At 43.5% G+C, this 22,552-nt stretch overlaps 1 protein-coding gene across 1 annotated transcript in view; it reads left to right on the top strand.

Annotated features, from left to right (window-relative positions):
- Positions 1 to 22,552, top strand: part of LOC140479722 (dual specificity protein phosphatase CDC14A-like) — a 179,161-nt gene that overhangs the window by 21,073 nt on the left and 135,536 nt on the right. Inside the window, exon 4 of the mRNA XM_072573774.1 lies at positions 284 to 376. Within this exon, the coding sequence (XP_072429875.1) occupies positions 284 to 376 (93 nt within the window). The remainder of the gene's footprint in view (positions 1 to 283; positions 377 to 22,552) is intronic.

The raw sequence follows: 22,552 nt of genomic DNA, 5'->3' as shown, positions 1-22,552 counted from the left end.
TGATTCTGCAGAAACCATATCTGTGCAGGCCTCAGTTCTGAGACTTCAATGAATCTCACCATCAGATATAAAATGGGAATTTTCACAAGTTTGTTTTCTAATGCTAATGGATAGCCTATTCAGAGACACAGCAGTGTAATGTATTTGGAACTGTCCGTGGAATGATGAAAAATACAATGGCCAAATTCAAGGCTTGTAATAAAATATTATGAAAATTGTATTCTTGGATGTTTTTGAAAAATTAACTGGATGTTACTTAACATGAAACTGTTTTCCCTTTTAGTCATTTACTTTGTCAAGAAAGAAGATTGTCCACTACACCAGCTTTGATCAACGAAAACGAGCTAATGCAGCATTTCTAATTGGTGCCTATTCAGTAAGTAATGCTTTTATTTATACTTGCAGTTTTATTTATCTCTGTTTTGAAAGAATTGACTATTTAACTATGAAAGCTTTGTCAGTGGGGGAAAAAAAACTCTGTAGATATGGTCTTTAACACGTTCCTAATCTAAACTATTGAAAGCTCCAAAACTTTAGGTTTTTTTATTATTAATAGAAGTTTGCAGAGTGTTAGTCACCTGAGGTCAAGTAAAAATTGGCTCACATGATAAAAAATTTAGCAAAAGATTTAAGCACTACTTTAAATGAGAAGAAGGGGAGGAGGAAATTCCATAACCTAAAACATTATACATTGTTCTCCTGCTATACCTAGTGCCTCATGAGGTAGTCAATTTCTTTCACTGCTGTTTTGATTAGAACAAGATTGATGATTATCTTAAGTGTCACCAGGGCCCTTGTCTGTGCTATGCTTGATTTATTATTGTTTCAGACACAATGTTTCATTCATTACTCTGTCTCTATAAAAATGCGATACAGCTCAACACAACGAGGCTGTGGTGTTAGCTTGTTAGCAAGTAACTAGGCATCAATTGGACTATTGTTCAGAGGTTGTAGTAGCAATTTGCATTTCACTTTCAGCTTTTTAATATTCAACTTTTCTACTTGCTATGAAAAGCAGTTTAAAATGGAATACTGAAATTGTAAATCTAATATTTATTAGTCCTGTTGCTCCTAAAAGTGGAAGCTTACACATGTTTTGTCTTGATGCTTGTATAGCAGTTAATTTACATACTTCTTGAACATCTATGTTCATGGAGTTGACCGTCCTAGAATCAAAATCTACAATATTAATTAAACTTACAGAATATACTATGTTCTTTACTAATGCTCTTTGCTGATGCAGGTAGCAACAGATATTTGGATCATTGATAGTCACAGGTGAGGCGCTGGAAGACTGGAAGTTGACTAATATGGTGCCACTATTTAAGAAAGGTGGTAAGGAAAAACTAGGGTACTATAAACTGATGAACCTGACATTGGTGTAGGCAAGTTGTTGGAGGAAATCCTGAGGGACAGGATTTTGATGTATTTGGATAGGCAAGGACTGATTCGGGTTACTCCACATGGCTTTGTACATGCTATGTACATTGGTTCATAGTTCCTTGAAAGTAGAGTTGCGGGTGGATAGGATAGTGAAGAAGGCCTTCTGGTATGCTTTCCTTTATTGGTCTGTGCATTGAGTGTAAGAGTTGGGACGTCATGTTGCGGCTGTACAAAACATGGGTTAGGACACTTTTGGAATATTGTGTGCAATTCTGGTCTCCCCCTAGTGGAAGGATGATGTGAAACTTGAAAGGGTTCAGCAAAGATTTACAAGGATGTTGCCAGGGTTGGAGGGTTTGAGCTATAGGGACTGGCTGAATAGGCTAGGGCTGTTTTCCCTGGAGCATCAGGGGCCGAGAGATGACCTTGTAGAGATTTATAAAGTCATGAGGGGCATGGATAGATAAATAGACAAGGTATTTTCCCCAGAGTGGCAGAGTCCAGAACTAGAGGGGATAGGTTTAGGTGAGAGGGAAAAATTTAAAAGGGACCTAAGGGCAACTTTTCCACACAGAGGACCGTGTGTTTATGGAATGAGCTGCTAGAGGAATAGGTGGAGGCTGGCAGAATTATGACATTTAAAAGCTTATTGATGAGTATATGAGATGGAAGGGTTTAGAGGGATATGGACCAAATGCTGGCAAATGGGACTAGATTGACTTAGGATATCTGGTTGGCATGGATGATTTGTACTGAAAGGTCTGTTTCTGTGCTATACATCTTTATGACTCCGAGTCTATTTGATTTGCATTTATTAACAACGATTTCTTTGATATGGTCTTGCACGTTGCTGTCTTTCTTTACAAAGTTTTTTCCTGAAATTTGTGCATATTTCAATGTTATTTGTCAGTGCGTGCACTTCAGTATCTGAGTTGCAGATAATACAAACAATGATGTGCAATTAGCCATGAACATCACACTCCTGACCTTTAAAATGGAACAAAAGTAATTCAAAAATGTTTTGAGGTAATTCTGTCTAGGGCACCTATCTAAGGAACTTACTGGAACTGAGCTGATTTGCCTCCAGTGTTCACAACCATCTTTTTTGCCAGTCCATAAGAGTCCAACTAATGGGGATTTTGCATGCTTCTCATTGACTTCAATATTGCTGAAATTCTTTTGATGCCATATTTCATCAAACACTTGGTTTCAAGAGTAGTCACTCTCCTCCTCTCCTGAAATTGAGCTCTTTGGACAAAAGCTGGATGCTCCTGATGGAGCAAGCCCAAATTGGGCATCTGTGAGCAGGTTATCACTGTGTAAATGCCACTTAGAGCTGTTGGTGACATCGTCCATTATTCTGCTGATTTTTGATCATTGTCTGGGATGAAGTTAGCCAGCTGGGAATTGTCCTGCTTTTTGTGAAGACTCCTCGGCAGTTTTCAAGATTTATTCACATAATTTTTTGTAGTTCTTAATTAGGTAGTCCAGGATATTTGTTGCTTTTGAGTGCAGCAATTACCTTCCTCACCTCATTTTCAGCGAATATTTTTACACTTTTTTATTCAATGCTTAATTGAGAACCCGATCAACTTTGGGCTATGTTGACCCAGAGAGAATCTATTGCGGGCTTCCTGGAAGTGTTCTGCCCACTATGATAACTTGACTTCACCCTCCTCTTTTGTGTTTAGTATAGTATCTCTTGCAGTGATTGGTCCCATACTTGCTTAGATGCTGTCTGTAATCATCTTTATGATTTTAAACAGTGATTTAATTGTGGGAAGCTGCATCTTCTGTACTTCCTTGCTGATCACGTTTTTTCATTTTGTCTTTTTTTCTGTTTGAATACTTCTTTTCAACTCTGCATCTTTATTTCAAAAGGGTTTGGTGGAAGACAAAACAAGAAACACTGTTTTTCTGCTGAAGTACTTTTGTTCTTACACTGGAAGATTCTAAGAACAGTTGCTAATTCATACTTCCTTCAAACAAGTTTATGTAATGGTTTCTCTTCCCTTGCACCAATCAAATGTTCCATGCACTATGAACACCTTGGGTCCCCTTACCTAAGGAAAGGTATTGGAGGCAGCCCAGAGTAAGATCAGTTGTCTGATCTCAGACATGGAAGGGCTGTGTTTTATGAGTTGAGTAGGTTGTGCCCCCACTCATTGGAATTTAGAAGAAGCTTTTTATTGAAACATACAAGATTCTTATTAGATTTAGAGTCATACAGTCATAGAGATGTACAGCATGGAAACAGACCCTTCAGTTCAACTCATCTATGCCGACCAGATATCCCAACCCAATCTAGTCCCACCTTCCAGCACTCAGCCCATATCCCTCCAAACCCTTCCTATTCACGTACCCATCCAGATGCCTTTTTAAATGTTGCAGTTGTACCAGCCTCCACCACTTCTTCTGGCAGCTCATTCTGTACACGCACCACCCTCTGTGTGAAAAAGTTGCCCCCAGGTCTCTTTTACATCTTTCCCTTCTCATCCTAAACCCTCTTGTTCTGGACTCTCCCACCCCAGGTAAAAGACTTTGTCTATTTAACCTATCCATGCCCCTCATGGGAGATTTGACAGGGTAGATGCGGAATTGTTGCTTTCCTCTAAAGAGAGTCTAGGACCAGAGGGCACAATTTCAGAATAAGGGGTTACCCATTTAAAACAGATGAGGTGGAATTTCTTCTTTCCTAAGGATAGTGAAACTATGGAATTCATTACCACCGAGAATGTTGAGGCTAGATTGTTAAACTGAGATAGGCGTATTTTTAATCAGTAAGGGAATGAAGGGTTATGGGGAAAGGCAGGAAAGGGGAGTTGAAGATTATCAGATCAGCCATGATCTCATTGAATGGTGGAGCAGATTCAAGGATGAATGGCCTAATTGTGCTCTTGCATCCTGTGGTACATTATTTTGTGTCCTTAAGAGAGAGAAAATGAGAAATGACTGTTGAGTAGCAAATCCTGTTGAATGACTTTTTGACTGTGGAATTTCCCTTTTTTTGGTTCTGGCTTCCACCTGGTCTAGGGAGCCACAGCTCAGCTCCTCCATATTTCACCTGCCACCAAGCTAACTTGCACTTTGAAGATGAAGAGATCAACTTCCAGTTGGTGGCCCTGCTCCCACTTACAGCCTGTAGAGCACCATCCAGTGGTGGGTTGGGTTTTTGGGGTGATGCTGCATTGCTGAAGCAGTGGGGTTAGGGGGAAGGTAGGGCCAGCAGAGGGAAGAATTGTGCCTGGGATGTTGAATAGGAGAGAAGGGAGCAAAAGTGGATAAAGTGGATGAGGCCTGCTGCTAGTGTTCAAAGCCTATGGAGGAGTAGGAGTAAAAATATTCTGACTGAGGCCTGCAGTCTGGGCTCCAGAAATGGATCGGAGTCCAGGGTGGTGGAAAATGGTGCCATTTCTTCACTATATTTGTCAATTTTTTTTTCTCTAGAGAATTGAGTCTCATCCAGGTAGAGTGGTGCTTGGAGAAGACATTTGACGGTTGGGTGGGGAGGTAGTTAAAGAATGTAAGTAGGATCTGATTTCTGATTGGGTGGGGGGGGGTCCCTGGCTTGGGAAGAGGGTGCTTGTGGTTAGGGTTGGAGAGAATTCGGTTATACTGTGGATTGGCAAGGGGGTGTTTGTAGAGAATCCGGTTTCACTGAAATGTCTGTCTCTGTTGAATATGGAGAATTTAGCACAAATCTGTACAAGAACATTTGATGCTGTTTACAAATTGGTATTTTTAAAATACTAATCCTGAATTGAAATCTTATGTTCTATAATAATATGCCATAGACTCATAGGCATTTATAGCGCAGCCAGAGACTATTCAGCTCATTGTGCCCATGCCAGTCAACAAAGATCTGGCGACACTAGTCCCATTTTCCAGCTCTTGGCTCATAGCCCTAGACGCAATGGCAGCACAAATGAAGATCTGCATGCTGTTTAGCTGTTAAGATTTTCTGGCTCGCCCACCTTTTTTACGCAGTAAGTTTCAGGCTTTCTGTTTAATGGTGAGAAAGGTGGGTCAGAAGACCTCTCCTCTTGGTCTCTTATCACTTATCTATGCCCTCTGGTTATTGATTGCTGTACTACTATAAAAAGTGCTAGTCCTCTCCTATTTATGCTCCTCAATTTCTTGAACAAGTCTTTCTTCTATAATGCGCATTTCATCAATGCGATTTAGCTGTAATGCGATTGGTGAATTGGGGAATGGATTTTTTTAAATCGCGAACTCCCAGTGGCTGTTATATGATTCCATCTCCATCAGAACATGAAGAACTGGTCTCCGTGTCGACATCACGTTGTCAGTTGACTCACGCCCTTTCTTATGAAAAGCTTCATGAAAGGCACAGTGCTTAACTCAGTGATATTTAGGTCCTGTTTTTGCAAATTTTGCTGTGTTTTCCATGAATGTGGAAGGACAAAATTGCAAGAATGTTGACAGGAAGCATCCAGATGAAAAAAACCGTGGGTGGTGACCGTAGAACGGCTATAACACATGAACAGAAGCTAGATGTTATAAAGCGTTTTTGAGAGTAATGCAAGAATATGTGATGCTGTTCGTACAACAGGAATAAAGGAGTCTGCGCTAAGCACCATTAGAGACAATGTGAAAAGGATTAAAGCAAGCTGCATTGCTGGAACAAGTCTGAGTGCTCGCAAATCTGAGATCGTAAACAAAGGAACTTGGGGAGTTGGAGAGACTTCTAAGTGTATGGATAGAAGATGAATCGAAAAAGCAATCTGGGACCACCTTTCTCACCATTAAACAGAAAGCCTTGTCAATTTGAGGTCCTAAGGGGGAAAAAAGCTGAAAATCCTGCAGATGTGCCTGCCTTCAGTGCTCTTAGTAGCTGGTTTGCTGGGTTTAAGAACTGTTATGTTTTTCATAATGTAAAGTTACGTAGCAAAGCTGCCGTTGCAGATGAGGAACCTGCGCTATGTTTCTTTCCGAGCTCGAAAAAGAAGGCTGCGCTTTAGATCAAATCTTCAATTTGGACGAGACAGGCTTAGGCTTATACTGGAAGTGATTGGCATCAGAGCCTACATTTCTAAGAGTGAAGCACATGCTACAGATTTTAAGGATAGTATGACTGTGTTGTTGAGAGACTTAAAGCTTAAGCTTGTTCTGGTGTACTACTCTGCCAACTTGTGACCTTGAAAGGTTACCTTAAGTCCACTCTAGGCCTTTACTTCAGGTCAAATGAAAAAGGTTGGATGATCGGGCAGATTCTTTCTACCTTTGTTGTTGATGTTTTCGAGGATGTTTTTAGAAACTATTGAGGATTTCAAGATTCTCCTCATTTTGGACAATGCACCAAGCCATCCTCCCATTATTGATGCTTTCAGAAAGCTCGTCAAAGTGCTATTTCCACTTCTGAACACAACCTCTCTCATTCAACCCATGGACATAGGTACAACAGGAGCTTTTAAAGCTTATTATTTAAGGCGCACATTCAAGAAGCTGGTTGCAGCCACTGAGGAGGATAATGAAGACCATGTTCTTCACTTTTAGAAGAGCTTTAACATTACAATTGCTATTGACATCATTGTGGAGGCCTGGGGTGATGTCAGTATGGACTGTTTGCATACAGTTTGGTGAAAGCTGCTTCCAGATTTTCATGGTTTTAAAGGCATTGAACCATCAGGAGCCACCAGCAATCAAAGAACATTGTGTCGCTCTTGCAAAGCAAGTTGGACTTGAAGAAGTATAAACTGAGGATGTTGGAGCTGCTTGAGCCCCGTTGTAAAAACCTCTCCACAGCGGATCTGTAACAATTTGTTTTTGTGGGGGAAATTGAAGCTCTAGATGAAGGTGAAGTCCAGGATACAGCACCATGAGAATTTTCCACTTCTTTTGTTTTCTATCTTGAGGGAAGTTGAAAAGCAGAGAAAGTGAGGACTGCAGATGCTGGAGATCAGAGCTTAAAAATGTGTTGCTGGAAAAGTGCAGCAGGTCAGGCAGAAGAAGGGTTTATGCCCGAAACGTCGATTCTCCTGCTCCTTTGCTGCCTGACCTGCTGCGCTTTTCCAGCAACACATTTTTAAGCTAAAAAGGTAAGTATCTTATGGCTTCTTAACCGTCTTTATCTACCTTCGCTGTTACCTTCAGGGATGTGTGGATATGCACAGCAAAAATCTTTGATCTTCAGTACTTTCCAAGATTCTACCATTTACAGAGGAAACTCGATTATCCGAATACCAATTATCCAAAAATCAGATTATCCGAAGGAGATCTTGAGATCTCCTATGGAAACATTACATCAAAGACGTGTTTCGAACAGCGATCGTGTCTTTTGTTTACAATGATTGATTAATCAGGCACCGTCTGCAAATGACTGTCTTCTTCTCTCTTCTCTTCTCTTCTCTCTCTTCTCTCTCTTCTCTCCTCTTTTCTCTCTTCTCTCTTCTCTCTCTTCTCCTCCCCCCTACTTTCCCTGGAGTTCGACACAGGGGTATACCCTAACCCCACCCCGCTTCCCCAGATAATCTCTCCAACATGGTCCTGTACAGGGCAGAGGTGGAACCTGTCAAAAAGCTGCAGTAAAAGGTTGTGTGTGTGCGCGCGCGCGTGCTATTTGGAGACTTATCCCACAAAGACTACTGCAGCAGCAGTCTTGTTGGTGTCCAGTCCAGCTGTCCCGGAGAGGGAGCACGTGTCTACAGGGTTGGGGTAGGGGGAGGGTGTTGGTTGGGGGCGGGGGCAATGTTTCACAGGGTCAGGAGCGGGGGGGGGCGGTGTGGCATGAGGTTGGGGGCAAGTTTGCATGGGGTCAGTAGCAGGGGGAGGCAGGGGTGGTGTTGGATGGGGTTGTGGTTGTGGGGGTTGTTGGGGGCATGTTGCACAGGGTCGATGGGGCGGTGTTGGATGGGCTTGGGGCAGGTTGCACGGGAGCAGGGTGGCGGGGTTGGCGTTGGGGGAGGGGCAGTGTTGGACAGGTTTGGGGGTGGGTAGTGTTGGTTGCGGTGGGGTGTTGCTGGGGGCAGGGGCTGGGTGCTGTGCTGCTGTTGCTGCTGCTAGTCTCCTGAATGGGAGACTTCCAAAAACTCCGAGCCCCAGAGGAAAGGCATTTGATCGATTAACCGAATAATCGATTATCCAAACGAAATAGTGCCCGCCCATTAAGTTCGGATAATTGAGGTTCCTCCTGTTTCCTCCCACAATCCAAAGATATGCAGGTCAGGTGAATTGGCCATGCTAAATTGCCCATAGTGTTAGGTGCATTAATCAGGGATAAATATAGGGTAGGGGAATGTGTCTGAGCGGGTTACTCTTCGGAGGGTCGGTGTGGACTTGTTGGGTCGAAGGGCCTGTTTCCATACTGTAGGGAATCTATTCTTTGCTCCCAGCCTCTCAACCAATTTTGGTCTCAAAACTGCACTCTTACTTTCTTGATCAGTCTGCCATGAGGACTTTAGCAAAAGCATTGCTGCATCTTTGTAGACTACATTAATGCGCACTATTTGGTTACCATCTCAAAATTATTAATTTGTCAAACATGAACTTCTCTTAACAAATGCATGCCGAAGTGCGGAAATATCCTGTCGTCAATAATTCTTTCTCATAACTTTCCCACCATCAAGGTTAGACTGACTGTCCTATAATTTCCTCATCCTTTCCTTCCTTTTTATTTAAAGGAATAAATGGATATTGTTATAGGATATAGCTGACTAGTGCATGGCTGGAGATTTGTGCCGACCATGAGCAATCTTCCAGTTCTCTGAACATCTCACCTGTGGCTGGAGAGGATCCAAAAATTGCTGTTGAGCCCACGATATTGCCATTAGCTGTTCTATTTTGTTAATCCTAACCTTTATACCCCTTGATCGCCGGAGTTTTCTAATCTTGACCCCATCCTTTTGTCTTTATGGAAATACCATGAGCACAGGATAAATATATTTCTTCCTTGAATGCTTCCCAGTGCCCTGGAAACTTTTATCTGGAAACAAATGCTGTTAGCCCTCTTGGGTCAAATGGTATCTTATTTTAGTCAAATTAGCCTTTACCCAATCTATTGCTATTCATCCTTTTATCTATAACTGTCCTAAATCTAACAGTTATGGTTACCATCGCCAAAATGCTTTCCAACTGCAATGCCTTCCGCCTGCCTGGCCTCATTTTCCAGTACTAAGTCCAGAACTGTCCCTTTCTTTGGGTGTTCTACAAACTGTCTCAAAAGCCTGTCTTGGAACCAGTTTAAGAATTTTGCTCCATCCTTCTATTACACGCTAAAACCATCCCATTTGATACTCTGGTAGTTTAAATCCCCAACTGTTCCTGCCTTATTATTCTCTCACTTTTCTGAAATGTGATAACATATTTGATCCTCTATCCCTCCATGACTCTTTTTGGGGGATAATTGTATACACCCAACAGTGTATTCCCCTTTTTTTTTGTGTTGTTTATTTCTATGTAAAATGGTCTCCTTTTGGTGATCAATCTAAGATGTTATCAATTCTTTGATCAATATTGTGACTCCACCCCCCCCCAAAATCTATCTTTCTTTCTCATCTTTATTGAATATCCTGTAAGTAGGATTGCTCATCTGTCAATCCTGCCAATTTAATTTTCTGTCATTTCAGCTCATCTCTTTATTCTTCAGGCTCCTTGCATTAAAGTACATTCAATTTAACCTTGCTGAACTCACTTATTTATTATTTGATGTGTTTCCAGCACCCTCCAGGATCTTTGTTACTAGTTTTTACACTCCTAGTTCCATCTGAGCCTCTCTTCCCTCTGAGCTGTTCATCAGGATACCATCCTCCTGTTAATCTACTTTACATGAGTCCCAGCAGAATTTTGGTCCCGTTCCTCTTCAGATGTAACCCATCCAGCTGCATAGGACCAACTTCATGTAGAAACAATCCCAGTGCCTTTGGAATCTAAAGCTTTCACTCTGCACATCTCCAGCCATGCAGTCATCCGCTATGTACAATATGCACAATTGCGTGGCACTGGGAAGAATCCAGAGATTGCTACCTTTTTTTGAGGTGCTGTCTCACTTGTGCTTGCTCATGCTCTCGCTCAGTGTCTTATGCACACTCGCACGCGCACCACACGCGTGTGCACACAGCAGGCACCTGGCTCACAGCTACAGGTCATTCCGAAAGCAGTTCCGCGACCTCTTGACTCTGATATCCTGCAGCCATGGCTGTAAAAGCCTCTCTCCTCCATTCACTTATGAATCTCCTTCTTCCCCCACTGAGTGAGTAGCTGGACCACCACAGTGCCAAGCCCTTGGCCATTTCTAGCCTCCATAAGAGGAACTTCTTACTCTGACTGACTGCTTTCCATGGTTGGTAAACAGTTTGCAGGCAGGACAGACTTTGGGGATTTCCTTACTTCCTACCTATCCGTGGATCTCTTCACCTAACAAATGCACCATAGTGAACCTAATTTCCACCCGGTTTCCAAAATAGCCAGAGTTTGAGTTTCTGCCGTCAAAGGCATCTCCTGCACACAGTTGTCCAGTACACCAGGGATGCCTTGGACTTCCCACATAATGTAGGGCCTGAGTTCCCTTGACATATCTTGGCTAAATAGGATATGGATCCTTGTTTTTATTTGCTTGAACCTAGGTTCATTTTAATTTTCAAATTTTTAGGTATGCTTAATATGTAGGTGTTATTGGGAAAGCTAGTCTTTTACCCTTTCTTAATTTCCCCTCTGAAAGTGATAATGAGTTAAAATGGAGTGAGATTAGAAAATAGTTTGCAAAGCCACTGCCATAGTAATCCTGAAAAGTCGTATTCCTTTTGTAATGTGAGCTTAATTTGTATTGCTTGCACTAACTGCATTGCATGCTGAAAAGCTGAGGTCACTTTGGTGGCTAAATATGAATACATTGATTTATAGTTTTAACGTTAGCAGAACACAAACTAACATTTGTATCCGCTTGAAGTCCTAACAATTCCATCCATATGAAACAGACTAGATGCATTTCCATTTCAGTACAGATCGCAAGTGTTATTGGTATAGTAATTTCTTGTGACAAAATATTTACAAAATATAAGTCTTTGCTTACTCTTGCCCTGGAAGGAGAACCAAGGTTGATCTTGGAGTGAAATGAATCAATGACAGACCACTTAACAAAGTCGGACTTTGCTGATTTTTCTCCTTAACAAAAGTGTTACAGCATTGCAATAGCTCGTCAACAATTTGGACTGAGAGAATGGGACTAGCCATAAATGACAAGTAAAGGGAAATAAAATGTGACCAGACACTACCAACATGTGCAGATGTTCTCTATAAAAACAAAGTTTATGCCATGGACTGTCCACCTATCTGAGTAATTCTTTAATATCCAGAGAACCATAGACAAATAAATCAATACAAGAATAGCTCAAGTATTATCAGCTTTCAGTCAACTGTTTTTAAAAAAATGGAACATTAGAAACCCTTCTATGAAAACAAAACTTGGGTTTGAAGAGTGTAAATTCATGGTTCATTTCCTTTATGTTTATGAAAATTGGAATTGTTTTTTAAAAAATCGGGGAAGGAAACAGGATGTCTTTCATATTGGATGGCATCTGATAGATTTTGAGATTACACCAATGAAATTTGGCATCCCAACACTGAAGTAAGAAAATGCTCAGAACAACCTTCAGATTCAAGCATCATCTATAAAAGAACGCTTAGCTGGCTTGGTTGTGTCTTCTGACTTCGTCATGGCCTGTCTGTTGAGTCATTCAATAGGCTTTTGCTAGAAGTAGTTGATCAATGATTGAAGCTGAATGGCTGCCAGACTGTCTGTAGTGATCAGCAACTGGTCAATGGACAGTGGATGATATGGACTAGAAAGAATAAAATGCTTTGCTTCATGAGTCTCTACTTTAGGAAACTGCTGTGTCCACTCATGTTTAATAAGTCATCACTGGAACTTGTTACTTGTGAATCTCATCAGGTCAGTTTACCTGTAAATCTGAAATTAAAAATTAATGCATAGTATCTTATTCTGAGATTTAAATAATTTGAACTGATTTAGCATTTCAACTATTTTTATTCTTCAATACCAATACTAAAAAGTTTAAGTATTGTTATCTGAAACCTAGCTGTGGCTCAGGTTTTTCAATATTTACATTTGAATGACCATTTTTTGTGCATTAAATGTTTTCAAGTAGTCATAAGACTGTACTTTTTATAACTTGTGGGCCCTTCAGATCCTTAGATAAGAATGAACCCATGCATCCAATAACCTTACAAAGTTTTGATTGTTTTGGGTGACAGTGTTAGTATTTTGGGTTGGGGGAAGAGAGTGAATTAACCTTTTAACCTTTTAGTTTTCCCAAAGTGCTTCAAAGTGATGCTGTTATTGTTCAGTGATTGTATTTTATTTAGGAGAAGCCAAAGTTGACAATTGCCAGTGCTTAAACATTAATCTCAAAATGCAACCAAAACAATGTTACTCCCTGGATAGAAGTGCAATCTCTACGTGACTACATCCAGTCATTGTGTCTAAGACATTGTCATTACATTGACATTTCCATGTAAGTGCCTGACCAAAGCTATGAAAACATAGTGCCTGTGGCATCTAGCTTACCCTTTTTTAAATATAGCACCTTCTAGCGTAATTAAACATTCCAAGGTGTTTCATGAGCCAATGTATATCAAAATATGACATTAAGCTATGATTTGGGATAGGTGAGCATAAGTTTGGTCAAAGAGAGAAAAGGGATTGAAGGATTGTCTTTAAAGAAGGAAAATACAATAGAGATGCAGAGAATTTGAGCAGGGAATTCAATAAATTGAGATCTAGGCAGCTAAAAGCCTGACCAATAATAATGGAATAATTTTAAAATCTCGATGCTCCATGACTGAATTTAGAATACAGTTTTTTTAAAAATTAGATTACCTACAGTGTAGAAACAGGCCACTTGGCCCAACAAGTCCACACCCACCTTCCAAAGAGTAACCCACCCAAACCCATTTCCCTCTGACTAATGCACCTAACACTATAGGCAATTTAGAATGGCCGATTCACCTAACCTTCACATCTTTGTGACTGTGGGAGGAAACTCTCTCAGGCACAAAGGGAATGTGCAAACTCCACACAGTCACCCCCAAGATGGGAATTGAACCTGGCTCCCTGGGGCAGCAGTGCTAATCACTGAGCCACTTTGCCAGCCCAAAGTGTTTGGTGGAGAATGGAGATGGGAAAGGCAAGATTACAGAGGAAACTGAAAAATGGAAGAAAGTCAGGAAACGAGTTAAGTAGTCAATTCATGCCTCCCTTCATCAGTGGCTAGAAAGTGTTTTTATTTTTGTTCTCTTACAAGGCAACCCTAGACAACACAAGTTGTTCACCATTACAATGTAATGTTTAACTATACTATTCCAACAGAGTTGAGTTTGCTTTTAAGTCAGACTTCAAAAGCAAATTGTGAGAAAAGCTAGACAAAAATGAAGATCAGTGTGATGCAGGAAGTGAAGTACTAGTCAAGAAATTATGGTGGTAAACCAAAGTATACATAATCTAGTGAGGACATGATCTGTTAGCATGGACTTCATCCTTTTTATATACATTTACTGTATTGATATATTGAGGTAATTTTGATGAATTAATATATTCACAGAAAAGATTCACATTCTTGATATTAATAGAGGTATTTTTTAAAAGAAAAGGAAAACCAATGTTTCTACTCACTTGAAATCTGTTCAATTCCACCATCTGAGCTGGCCTAGAATCCTTTGCATTTTGGTACAAATAAGTGCTATAACTGCGTAATTTCTTGTCTCAAATTTTGATCATTTTAGTTTTGGCCTTTCTTATTACCTACCTTCTAATTAATACAGTAATAAGTATAGTTCAGAAAAGGAAAACATTTTAAAAAAAGTTAAAGGGACACAAAGTGTACTCTGAGTACATTCACAGATTCTACCAGAAGTATGAACATATGAATTAGGAACAGAAGGAGGACCTGTGGAAGCTTGAGTAAGCTCTGCCTTCAATAAGATCTGTTTGTTTCAAGTTTCCATCTACCCCAGTTCAGCTTTTTGAATCTTTTGTTTATAAAGCATCTATCTACCTCCATCTTTTAAAAAAGGATCAGTGACCCTGCTTCCATCGTCACCCTTCTTAAGCAGAATTCCAAAGCCACACAGCCCTGAGAGAACAATATTTTTTCCTCATCCTTATCCTAAAAGGGCAACCCGTAATTTTTAAGTGATGTCCCCCTGTTCTGGGCTAACTCACAAGGATTTTTTATTCACATTTTTAAAGTATACAAGATCCTGAACAGTATTAACAATCGAGTCACTCTTTGCCTTTCTAAACTCCAGAGGATAGGTCCAGTCTGTCTAACCTTTCCTCATAAGACATTATACATTCCAGGTATAATGTACAGTGTCTGAACTGCCTCTAATGCATTTACATCCTTTTTCAATAAGGAAACATTGTATTCATATAAATGTGGTCTCATCAATGCCTTTCTTTACTTTTATGTTCAATTTCCGCCTTTATTGAAGGATAGCATCCTGCTAACCTTCCTTAATTACTTGATTTACCTGCAAGAATTCTTTGCCACACGACAATGACCATCCAACACAATATTGATGACAGAGCAGACTGTAAGGAAAACGCAACATGCGCATTGAGAGGTAGACAGGACATCAAATAGGCAAAAGTGAGAGCAAAGATTTGCAAGTGAAAAGGAATTTTGACAGCATATGGTGAGACAGCTAGGAGAAGTGAAGTTACAACAGAAATGAGGAACACTGATAAAACTTGTTGGTAGACCTGGTTGGTAACACAATGATGTGTGCGAGATCACTAGAGGCAGTAAGGCTGAAGAAAACAGCTCAGATGAAAACTCAGACCATTAAAGTAAAGGAACTGTCAATTGGCTAATATAAAATAATTGTACAGAAAGGCAAAATGTAATGGAGAGAAAGTGGTTTGCTATAGAAAGATTTCTGGTTGTAGGAGTATTGTATGAAAGTTTGGATATCAATGAGGGACAGAAAAATGGCTGCTAGAAATAAATTAACAAAACATAGTGAAAATACATTTTCATTAAAGATACATGTGTTGTTTAAAGGGAATGCAATCAAAGGTAGATGGGGCCCAGTACTTATGAAATGAAGAAACTCCAAGAGCAGAATGAAGAGGTCTCTGTAAATAGAGGAATGATGACTATATCAGTCTGGAGGCTTATCAATATATCAAGAAATGGAGAGAAAAAACACAAAGCTATAGAACTAGTTGACCTACAGACAGAAGTATGGACTTATTAATGAGGTATTGGGTCCAGAATAAACTACTCAATCTTGTTAACATCCAAAAGAAAATCTTACTGGGCGGCACGGTGGCACAGTGGTTAGCACTGCTGCCTCACAGCGCCAGAGACCCGGGTTCAATTCCCGCCTCAGGCGACTGACTGTGTGCAGTTTGCACGTTCTCCCCGTGTCTGCGTGGGTTTCCTCCGGGTGCTCCGGTTTCCTCCCACAGTCCAAAGATGTGCAGGTCAGGTGAATTGGCCATGCTAAATTGCCCGTAGTGTTAGGTAAGGGGTAGATGTAGATGTAGATGTAGGGGTATGGGTGGGTTACGCTTCGGCGGGGCGGTGTGGACTTGTTGGGCCGAAGGGCCTGTTTCCACACTGTAAGTAATCTAATCTAATCTTATGGGCTTGGAGATGAAGTGTTTTGATACCAGTATTCAAAGAAAAAGAGGTATTCAAGATTGCAAAAATACCAAGGAATTTGAAGGAAAACTGAACTCAGATGTAGGGTATGGCACTAAGCTCCTTTCTTCTTTGATTGTAATGGATGTTAGATTGATTTCTGTACAGTGTGGAAACAGGCCCTTCGGCCCAACAAGTCCACACCGCCCCTCTGAAGAGAAACCCACCCAAACCCATTCCCCTATATGTACTCCTGACTCTCACACATAACACTGTGGGCAATTTAGCATGGCCTTTTCACCTGACCTGCACATCTTTGGATTGTGGGAGGAATCCGGAACAAACCCACGCAGACACAGGGAGAATGTACAAGCTCCACACAGACAGGCAGGAATCAAACCCAGGACCCTGGTGCTGTGAGGCAGCAGCGCTAACCACTAAGCCACTGTGCTGTGTTCTGACGAAGTGAGACAGGAAGTACCATATGTTTAATGATGTTTGTGGACATCCACTGCAGCAACAAGTTCAGTGTTAGGTCTTAGGAAGAGAACTAGAGAGAGGGTAGAAAGCTTACAGGTAGAGACTTGGAGAAAATTAGTTATTTTTGTTATGCGGAGGTCCGTGGTAATCAAAGATGGGAATTAAGAATAGAACACTTCTTTTAAAAAAAAGTAGGCCATTCAACCTTTAATGTCCCATCATTCAGGGCGATCATGACTGATCTTCTACTTCAGTTTTTTCCTGCACTTGCCCCATCTCCCTCAATATTTTCAATACATAAACTATTGACCCTAATCCTGAACATGCTGAATGACTGAGCTGTCACTTTGTAGGGAAGAGAATTGCAAAGATTTGCCCACATGCAAATGAAGAGATTCCTCCCTCTCAAAATAAAGGGCAATTTAAAGCTGTCTCCTGGTTGTAGACTCCCCAACCAGATGGAATATTCTTCCTGAGCCTACATCTTGACCTCTAAGCAGTTTTGAATAAGATTATCCCTCATTCTTCTAAATGAGAGAAATTATGGGTTCAGTCTATTTAATCTTTCCTGATAGAACAGTTCTTTCATTCCAAGAATTACTTTATTGAACTTCTTTGCACACTTTCTATAGCAAGTATACCTCTTGTTTGAGAAGGAGACCAAAACTACACACCATACTACCAAGTGTGATCTTGCCAACACTTCATATATAATTGCAGTAAGACATATTTACTGTGATACTGGAATCTTTTGGAATAAAGACCAACTTACCATTTGCCTTAATTGCTCGCTGTACCTGCATGCTACAAGTGTTGGGTGTTGATTTAGCTCAGTTAGCTGGATGGCTGGTTTGTGATGCAGAATGATGCAAACAGCATGGATTCATTTCCTGCACCAGCTGAGGTTACCATGAGGTTATCTTCTCATCTACTTCCTCCCTTGAGATGTGATGACCCTCTGGTTAAACCAACACCAATCATCTCTCTCTAAGAGCAGCTAAGAGTTCAGTAGTTGGCCCGGGTGTCCTTGGAGAAGGAGCACGTGGGTGTCCACTGACACCCTGGAGTTGTGACTGGCCACTTGAGTGTTTCCTTCCCTTCTGGAAAAAAAAAAAAAAAAAAAAATGAACAGGGGATTCTGGCCCGGGTGTCCTTGGAGAAGGAGCACGTGGGTGTCCACTGACACCCTGGAGTTGTGACTGGCCACTTGAGAAAAAAAAAGAGTTCAGTAGTAGGCCCTGTATAGACTGCTGCTGCACACCGTCCACCTCTTCTCCCTCATCCACCGCCCGGACACACCTTAGCGTGCCAATTTGCCACCGGGCGGTGGAGATCCCCAGTGGAGGGCTCTCTACGCGGGAGTCCTCCCCCTTTCTCTCGGGGATCTGGGGTGGAGGGTGCTGCACGCAGCAGTCCCCTGCAACCGCAGATTGCGGTGGTTCACAGACTCCCAGCCCAACTGCTTGTTCTGTGGCGCTGTGGAGTCCGTGGACCATGTATATATTGGGTGTGGGCGTTTGCACTCCCTTTTTGATTTTCTCAAAAACCTTCTCCTCTGTTTCTGGCTGCACTTCAGTCCCACGCTCCTGATCTTCGGGCACCCGGTACGGAGGAGGGAGGGCAGGTCCGAGGACCTCCTCGTGGGTCTGCTCCTGGGCCTGGCCAAACTGGCCATCAACAGGTCCAGGCAGCGGGCCGTGGAGGGGGTTGTTAGGGCCGACTGCCTGCCCCTCTTCCGGGGTTACGTTAGAGCCCGGGTGTCCTTGGAGAAGGAGCACGCGGTGTCCACCAACACCCTGGAGTCGTTCAGGGAGAGGTGGGCGCCACAGGGAGTGGAGTGCATCATTTCTCCCTCCAACTCTATTTTGATTTAGTCCCTACCCTCCCCTTCACTGTTTTGATCACACAGCATTGCCCTTTTGATGTGAAGGGCAGTGCTTGTCACTGGCCACGCGGGTATTTTTCATATCTTCCTGGTGGTGGAAATTGAATAAAGATTCATGCACTTTGTGTCTTTCACTGTGTCTCACACCTGCACACACACACCATGGGTGCTGGGGAAAAAAATAAGCACTACCGCAGTTAGGCAGTAGTGTGGGGGTTAAATAAAAAAAAGAGTTCAGTAGTAGGCCCTGTATAGACTGCTGCTGCACACCGTCCACCTCTTCTCCCTCATCCACCGCCCGGACACACCTTAGCGTGCCAATTTGCCACCAGGCGGTGGAGATCCCCAGTGGAGGGCTCTCTACGCGGGAATCCTCCCCCTCTCTCTCGGGGATCTGGGGTGGAGGGTGCTGCACGCAGCAGTCCCCTGCAACCGCAGGTTGCGGTGGTTCACGGACTCCCAGCCCAACTGCTTGTTCTGTGGCGCTGTGGAGTCCGTGGACCATGTATATATTGGGTGTGGGCGTTTGCACTCCCTTTTGCACTCCACTCCCGTGGGCGGCACGGTGGTACAGTGGTTAGCACTGCTGCCTCACAGCGCCGGAGACCCGGGTTCAATTCCCGCCTCAGGCGACTGACTGTGTGGAGTTTGCACATTCTCCCCGTGTCTGCGTGGGTTTCCTCCGGGTGCTCCGGTTTCCTCCCACAGTCCAAAGATGTGCAGGTCAGGTGAATTGGCCATGCTAAATTTCCCGTAGTGTTAGGCAAGGGGTAGATGTAGATGTAGATGTAGATGTAGGGGTATGGGTGGGTTACGCTTCGGCGGGGCGGAGTGGTTCACGGACTCCCAGCCCAACTGCTTGTTCAGTGGCGCTGTGGAGTCCGTGGACCACGTGTATATTGGGCGTGGGCGTTTGCACTCCCTTTTTGATTTTCTTAAAAACCTCCTCCTCTGCTTTTGGTTGCACTTCAGTCCCACGCTCCTGATCTTTGGGCACCCAGTACGGAGGAGGGAGGGCAGGTCTGAAGACCTCCTTGTGGGTCTGCTCCTGGGTCTGGCCAAACTGGCTATAAACAGGTCCAGACAGCAGGCCGTGGAGGGGGTCGTTAGGGTTGACTGCCTGCCCCTCTTCCACGGTTACATTAGAGTCTGGGTGTCCTTGGAGAAGGAGCACGCGGTCTCCACTGACACCCTAGAGTTGTTCAGGGAGAGGTGGGCGCCGCAGGGAGTGGAGTGCATTATTTCCCCCTCCAACTCTATTTTGATTTAATCCCTGCCCTCCCTTCACTGTTTGATCATACAGCATTGCCCTTTGTGAAGGGCACTGCTTGTCACTGGCCACTCGGGTGTTTCCTTTCTTCCTGCTGGCGGAAACCGAATAAAGATTTGTGCACCTTGTGTCTTTCACTGTGTCCCACACCTGCACACACACAATTTGGGTGCTATAGAAGAAAAAAAGAAAGAGTTCAGTAGTACTGTGGTGAGTTTACCTTTTACTTTTAGTGACTCAGAACAAGGACAGTCATCCTATTTTGAAGTTTAATGCTTCTTGATTTCTCACCGTTTAAGAAATAAACTGTATTTCTATTTTTCATACAAAGTGGATAATCTCCCATTATTTCACCTCCTATTCCATCTCCCAGTTTTTTGCTCACTCAGTCCCTCCAAAATCCTTCAATGTTTTTGCATTCCCCTCAAACCTTTGTCTCTGTCAGAGAAATTACCCAATTGAATAGAGACCACACAAGCGCGGATGGGATGAAATTGACGAACTGTTTATTGCTGGAAGAGAAATTGACTAGGCTAACACAGAACTGACAGTCTGTACAGGTAGACCACGGGTTCTCTTCCCTGAGCAGAGAGTGTGGGCAGTTGTTTATAGGCAGTACAATGGTGTGAATTACAGACTTATCAAGAGAAGAATGGAATCGATGGGAGAACAATCAGCCATCTGAGAGTAGCCACCAGTCTGTAATCAAAACAGGAGATTTTGGTCCTTTGTGAGAGTAGGTGTGAGTATCTCTCATCCTGGCATCAGTGGGTTTCCATTGTGGCTTGGTCGCGGGTGAGTTACCTTGGTGCCTCTCAGTCTGGGCACCCTTTGTGGAGTTCCAGTATGTGTGAGGAGCGAGGCAGCCTTTAGAGCTTTAGGTGCGGTTGTGCTTATTGAGGGCGAGGAAGCCTATTGTTAGGCTGTCTCGGGAAGTGTATTCCCCAGTCTGGAAGTGGATGAGTCATCTCCTGTTTGCTGCCGAACGTCTTAGTTAGCCTGTTTGGTCAAAGCTGAGGCATTCTGGGTAGTTTCAGTTGTGGCTGAGGCAGACATGGTTCCATAAGTTCTTTTTGGCCATGCTATGGGTGGCAATGTAGCTGGAGCTGGGTGTGGGGTTATCAGATAGGGAGTCTCGGAATTGGAGGGATAGCCATCGGAGTATGACTCTGAAGCAATAGAGTTCGCCCCGGGGCAAGGATATTCTGCCAGCAGACCTGTTGAGTGGTAGGAGGGGGGAGGTGGCAGCAGCATCGAACACAAGCGCAAACAGCACATTCGAATGGCCATGGTCAGCGCTGCAATCATGGCAGTGAAGGCTATCAGTCCCTTCAACAGGGATGTGCCCCATGAACCCAGCCAGGAAGTTGCCCAGCTTCACATTTCCCAGCGTGATCCCTGTCCATGTGGGACGGCTGCAGCCTATCGGATATACTGGGCCAGGCCAGTGATGTTGTCACTGGGGTCAGGAATGTATGTGCAGCAATCAGCACCGATGAGGGTGCAGGTGCCCCCTTTCTATGCCACCAGGTGATCAAAGGCCATTCTGTTGGTGCAGATGGCAACAGCCTGCACATTTAGCTGGGCGAGAGCCTTGGCTGTGGCATTGGTTACCTCCTCTAAAGTGGTGGCAAGCTGCTGGTCTTTATGTCTAACCGCAGGGCTGCATAGGGAGGTGCAAAGATGGAAAGGATTTTATCGAGGGCAGTGAGGGCTCGTTTACTGCAGGTTGTGGGCTTTAGGAAGGGGGAGGACTGGGAGTGATAGAAGAATGGCATCACATACCCAACATAGCAGCTTCCAGTCCGGGTCAACGGCAGCCAAGGCTAGGCCTTGTGGCCACAGGTGAAATATGTGCCATCATAGGTCCACAGATGGCGGATCTGGACTCCCGCCTAGAAGGTAGCATATGTGGTATTAGAGGTGGTCCTGTTGAGGTTTAGTATGCTGCCCTCTGCTGCGGATTGGCGTGCCATGTAAGTGAGGAGTAAGGTGTCGGGTGCACTGACTCCAGCCAGCCTCCCATCTTTATGGCTGGCTGTGTCTGAGGCCCCTGTCTGGTAGTGTCAGTAAGGAGCAGGGCCAGGGGTTTGTAGGACAGGTTGTAAGCCAGGTAGAACTACCCTTTAAATCTATCTAGCTGGTACCCCGCCAACCTCCAGGGGGTGGGCTATTACCCCCATAGCTGGTCATTTGCTGAGTGTGGTGACTTCAGGGGACCTGTCCCATTCCAGCCACCATTCAGCCATGTCTGAGGTGTTAAAGGGAACGGGTTCCAAGGGAATGCCTCCATGGGAGTGGATGAGGTCACGAGTGCAGACTTAGCAGTGGGTCTTGTTGACTCTGTAGGCCTAGACATAGGCCATGTTTAGGAATGTGTTGATCTGCAACCCACGACCAGATAGATGCCTTGCTGCATATATCCTCTCCCCAGTGATCCATGGTGTGATGGTGAACATGAGGGAGATGGTGATGATGGTTGTGGCGAGCAGCTGGATCCTTCCTCGACTGTGAAAGCTGTCATCTGTCGTACTTCTGGGTTGCTGTCCTGTGGGGGTGGAGCTCTCTTGCAGTGTGTTGCATGGGTCCACACGGATCTTCGTTCCAGTTTGACAGCTGTCTGGGTTTTCAAGAGTATCAGGAACAAGCTGTTCCAGCTATAAGAGAGAGAGTCTTTTTCCAGTGATTTTATCATAACATAGGGCCCAGGTTGGAATAGATGAAGTGGCTTTTGCTGTGGTGTGGGGAGCCTCCTGTGTCAGGAGCAGTGCTGTGTCTGTAGACAGTTTCAGGGACTTGGTAGCAGTGGGCATGAGTCACCCCATAATCACCTCAAAAGGGGTGAGCCCCGTGGTGCGGTGCACCTAGCCACTTATGGTGTAGAGAGCCAGTGGCAAGGCATCCATGTCT

Source organism: Chiloscyllium punctatum, chromosome 7 (assembly GCF_047496795.1).
Source record: "Chiloscyllium punctatum isolate Juve2018m chromosome 7, sChiPun1.3, whole genome shotgun sequence".
Classification (NCBI taxonomy): Eukaryota; Metazoa; Chordata; class Chondrichthyes; order Orectolobiformes; family Hemiscylliidae; genus Chiloscyllium; species Chiloscyllium punctatum.
The sequence above is the reverse complement of the archived record's forward strand: the minus strand, read 5'-3'. Positions and strand labels throughout refer to the sequence as shown.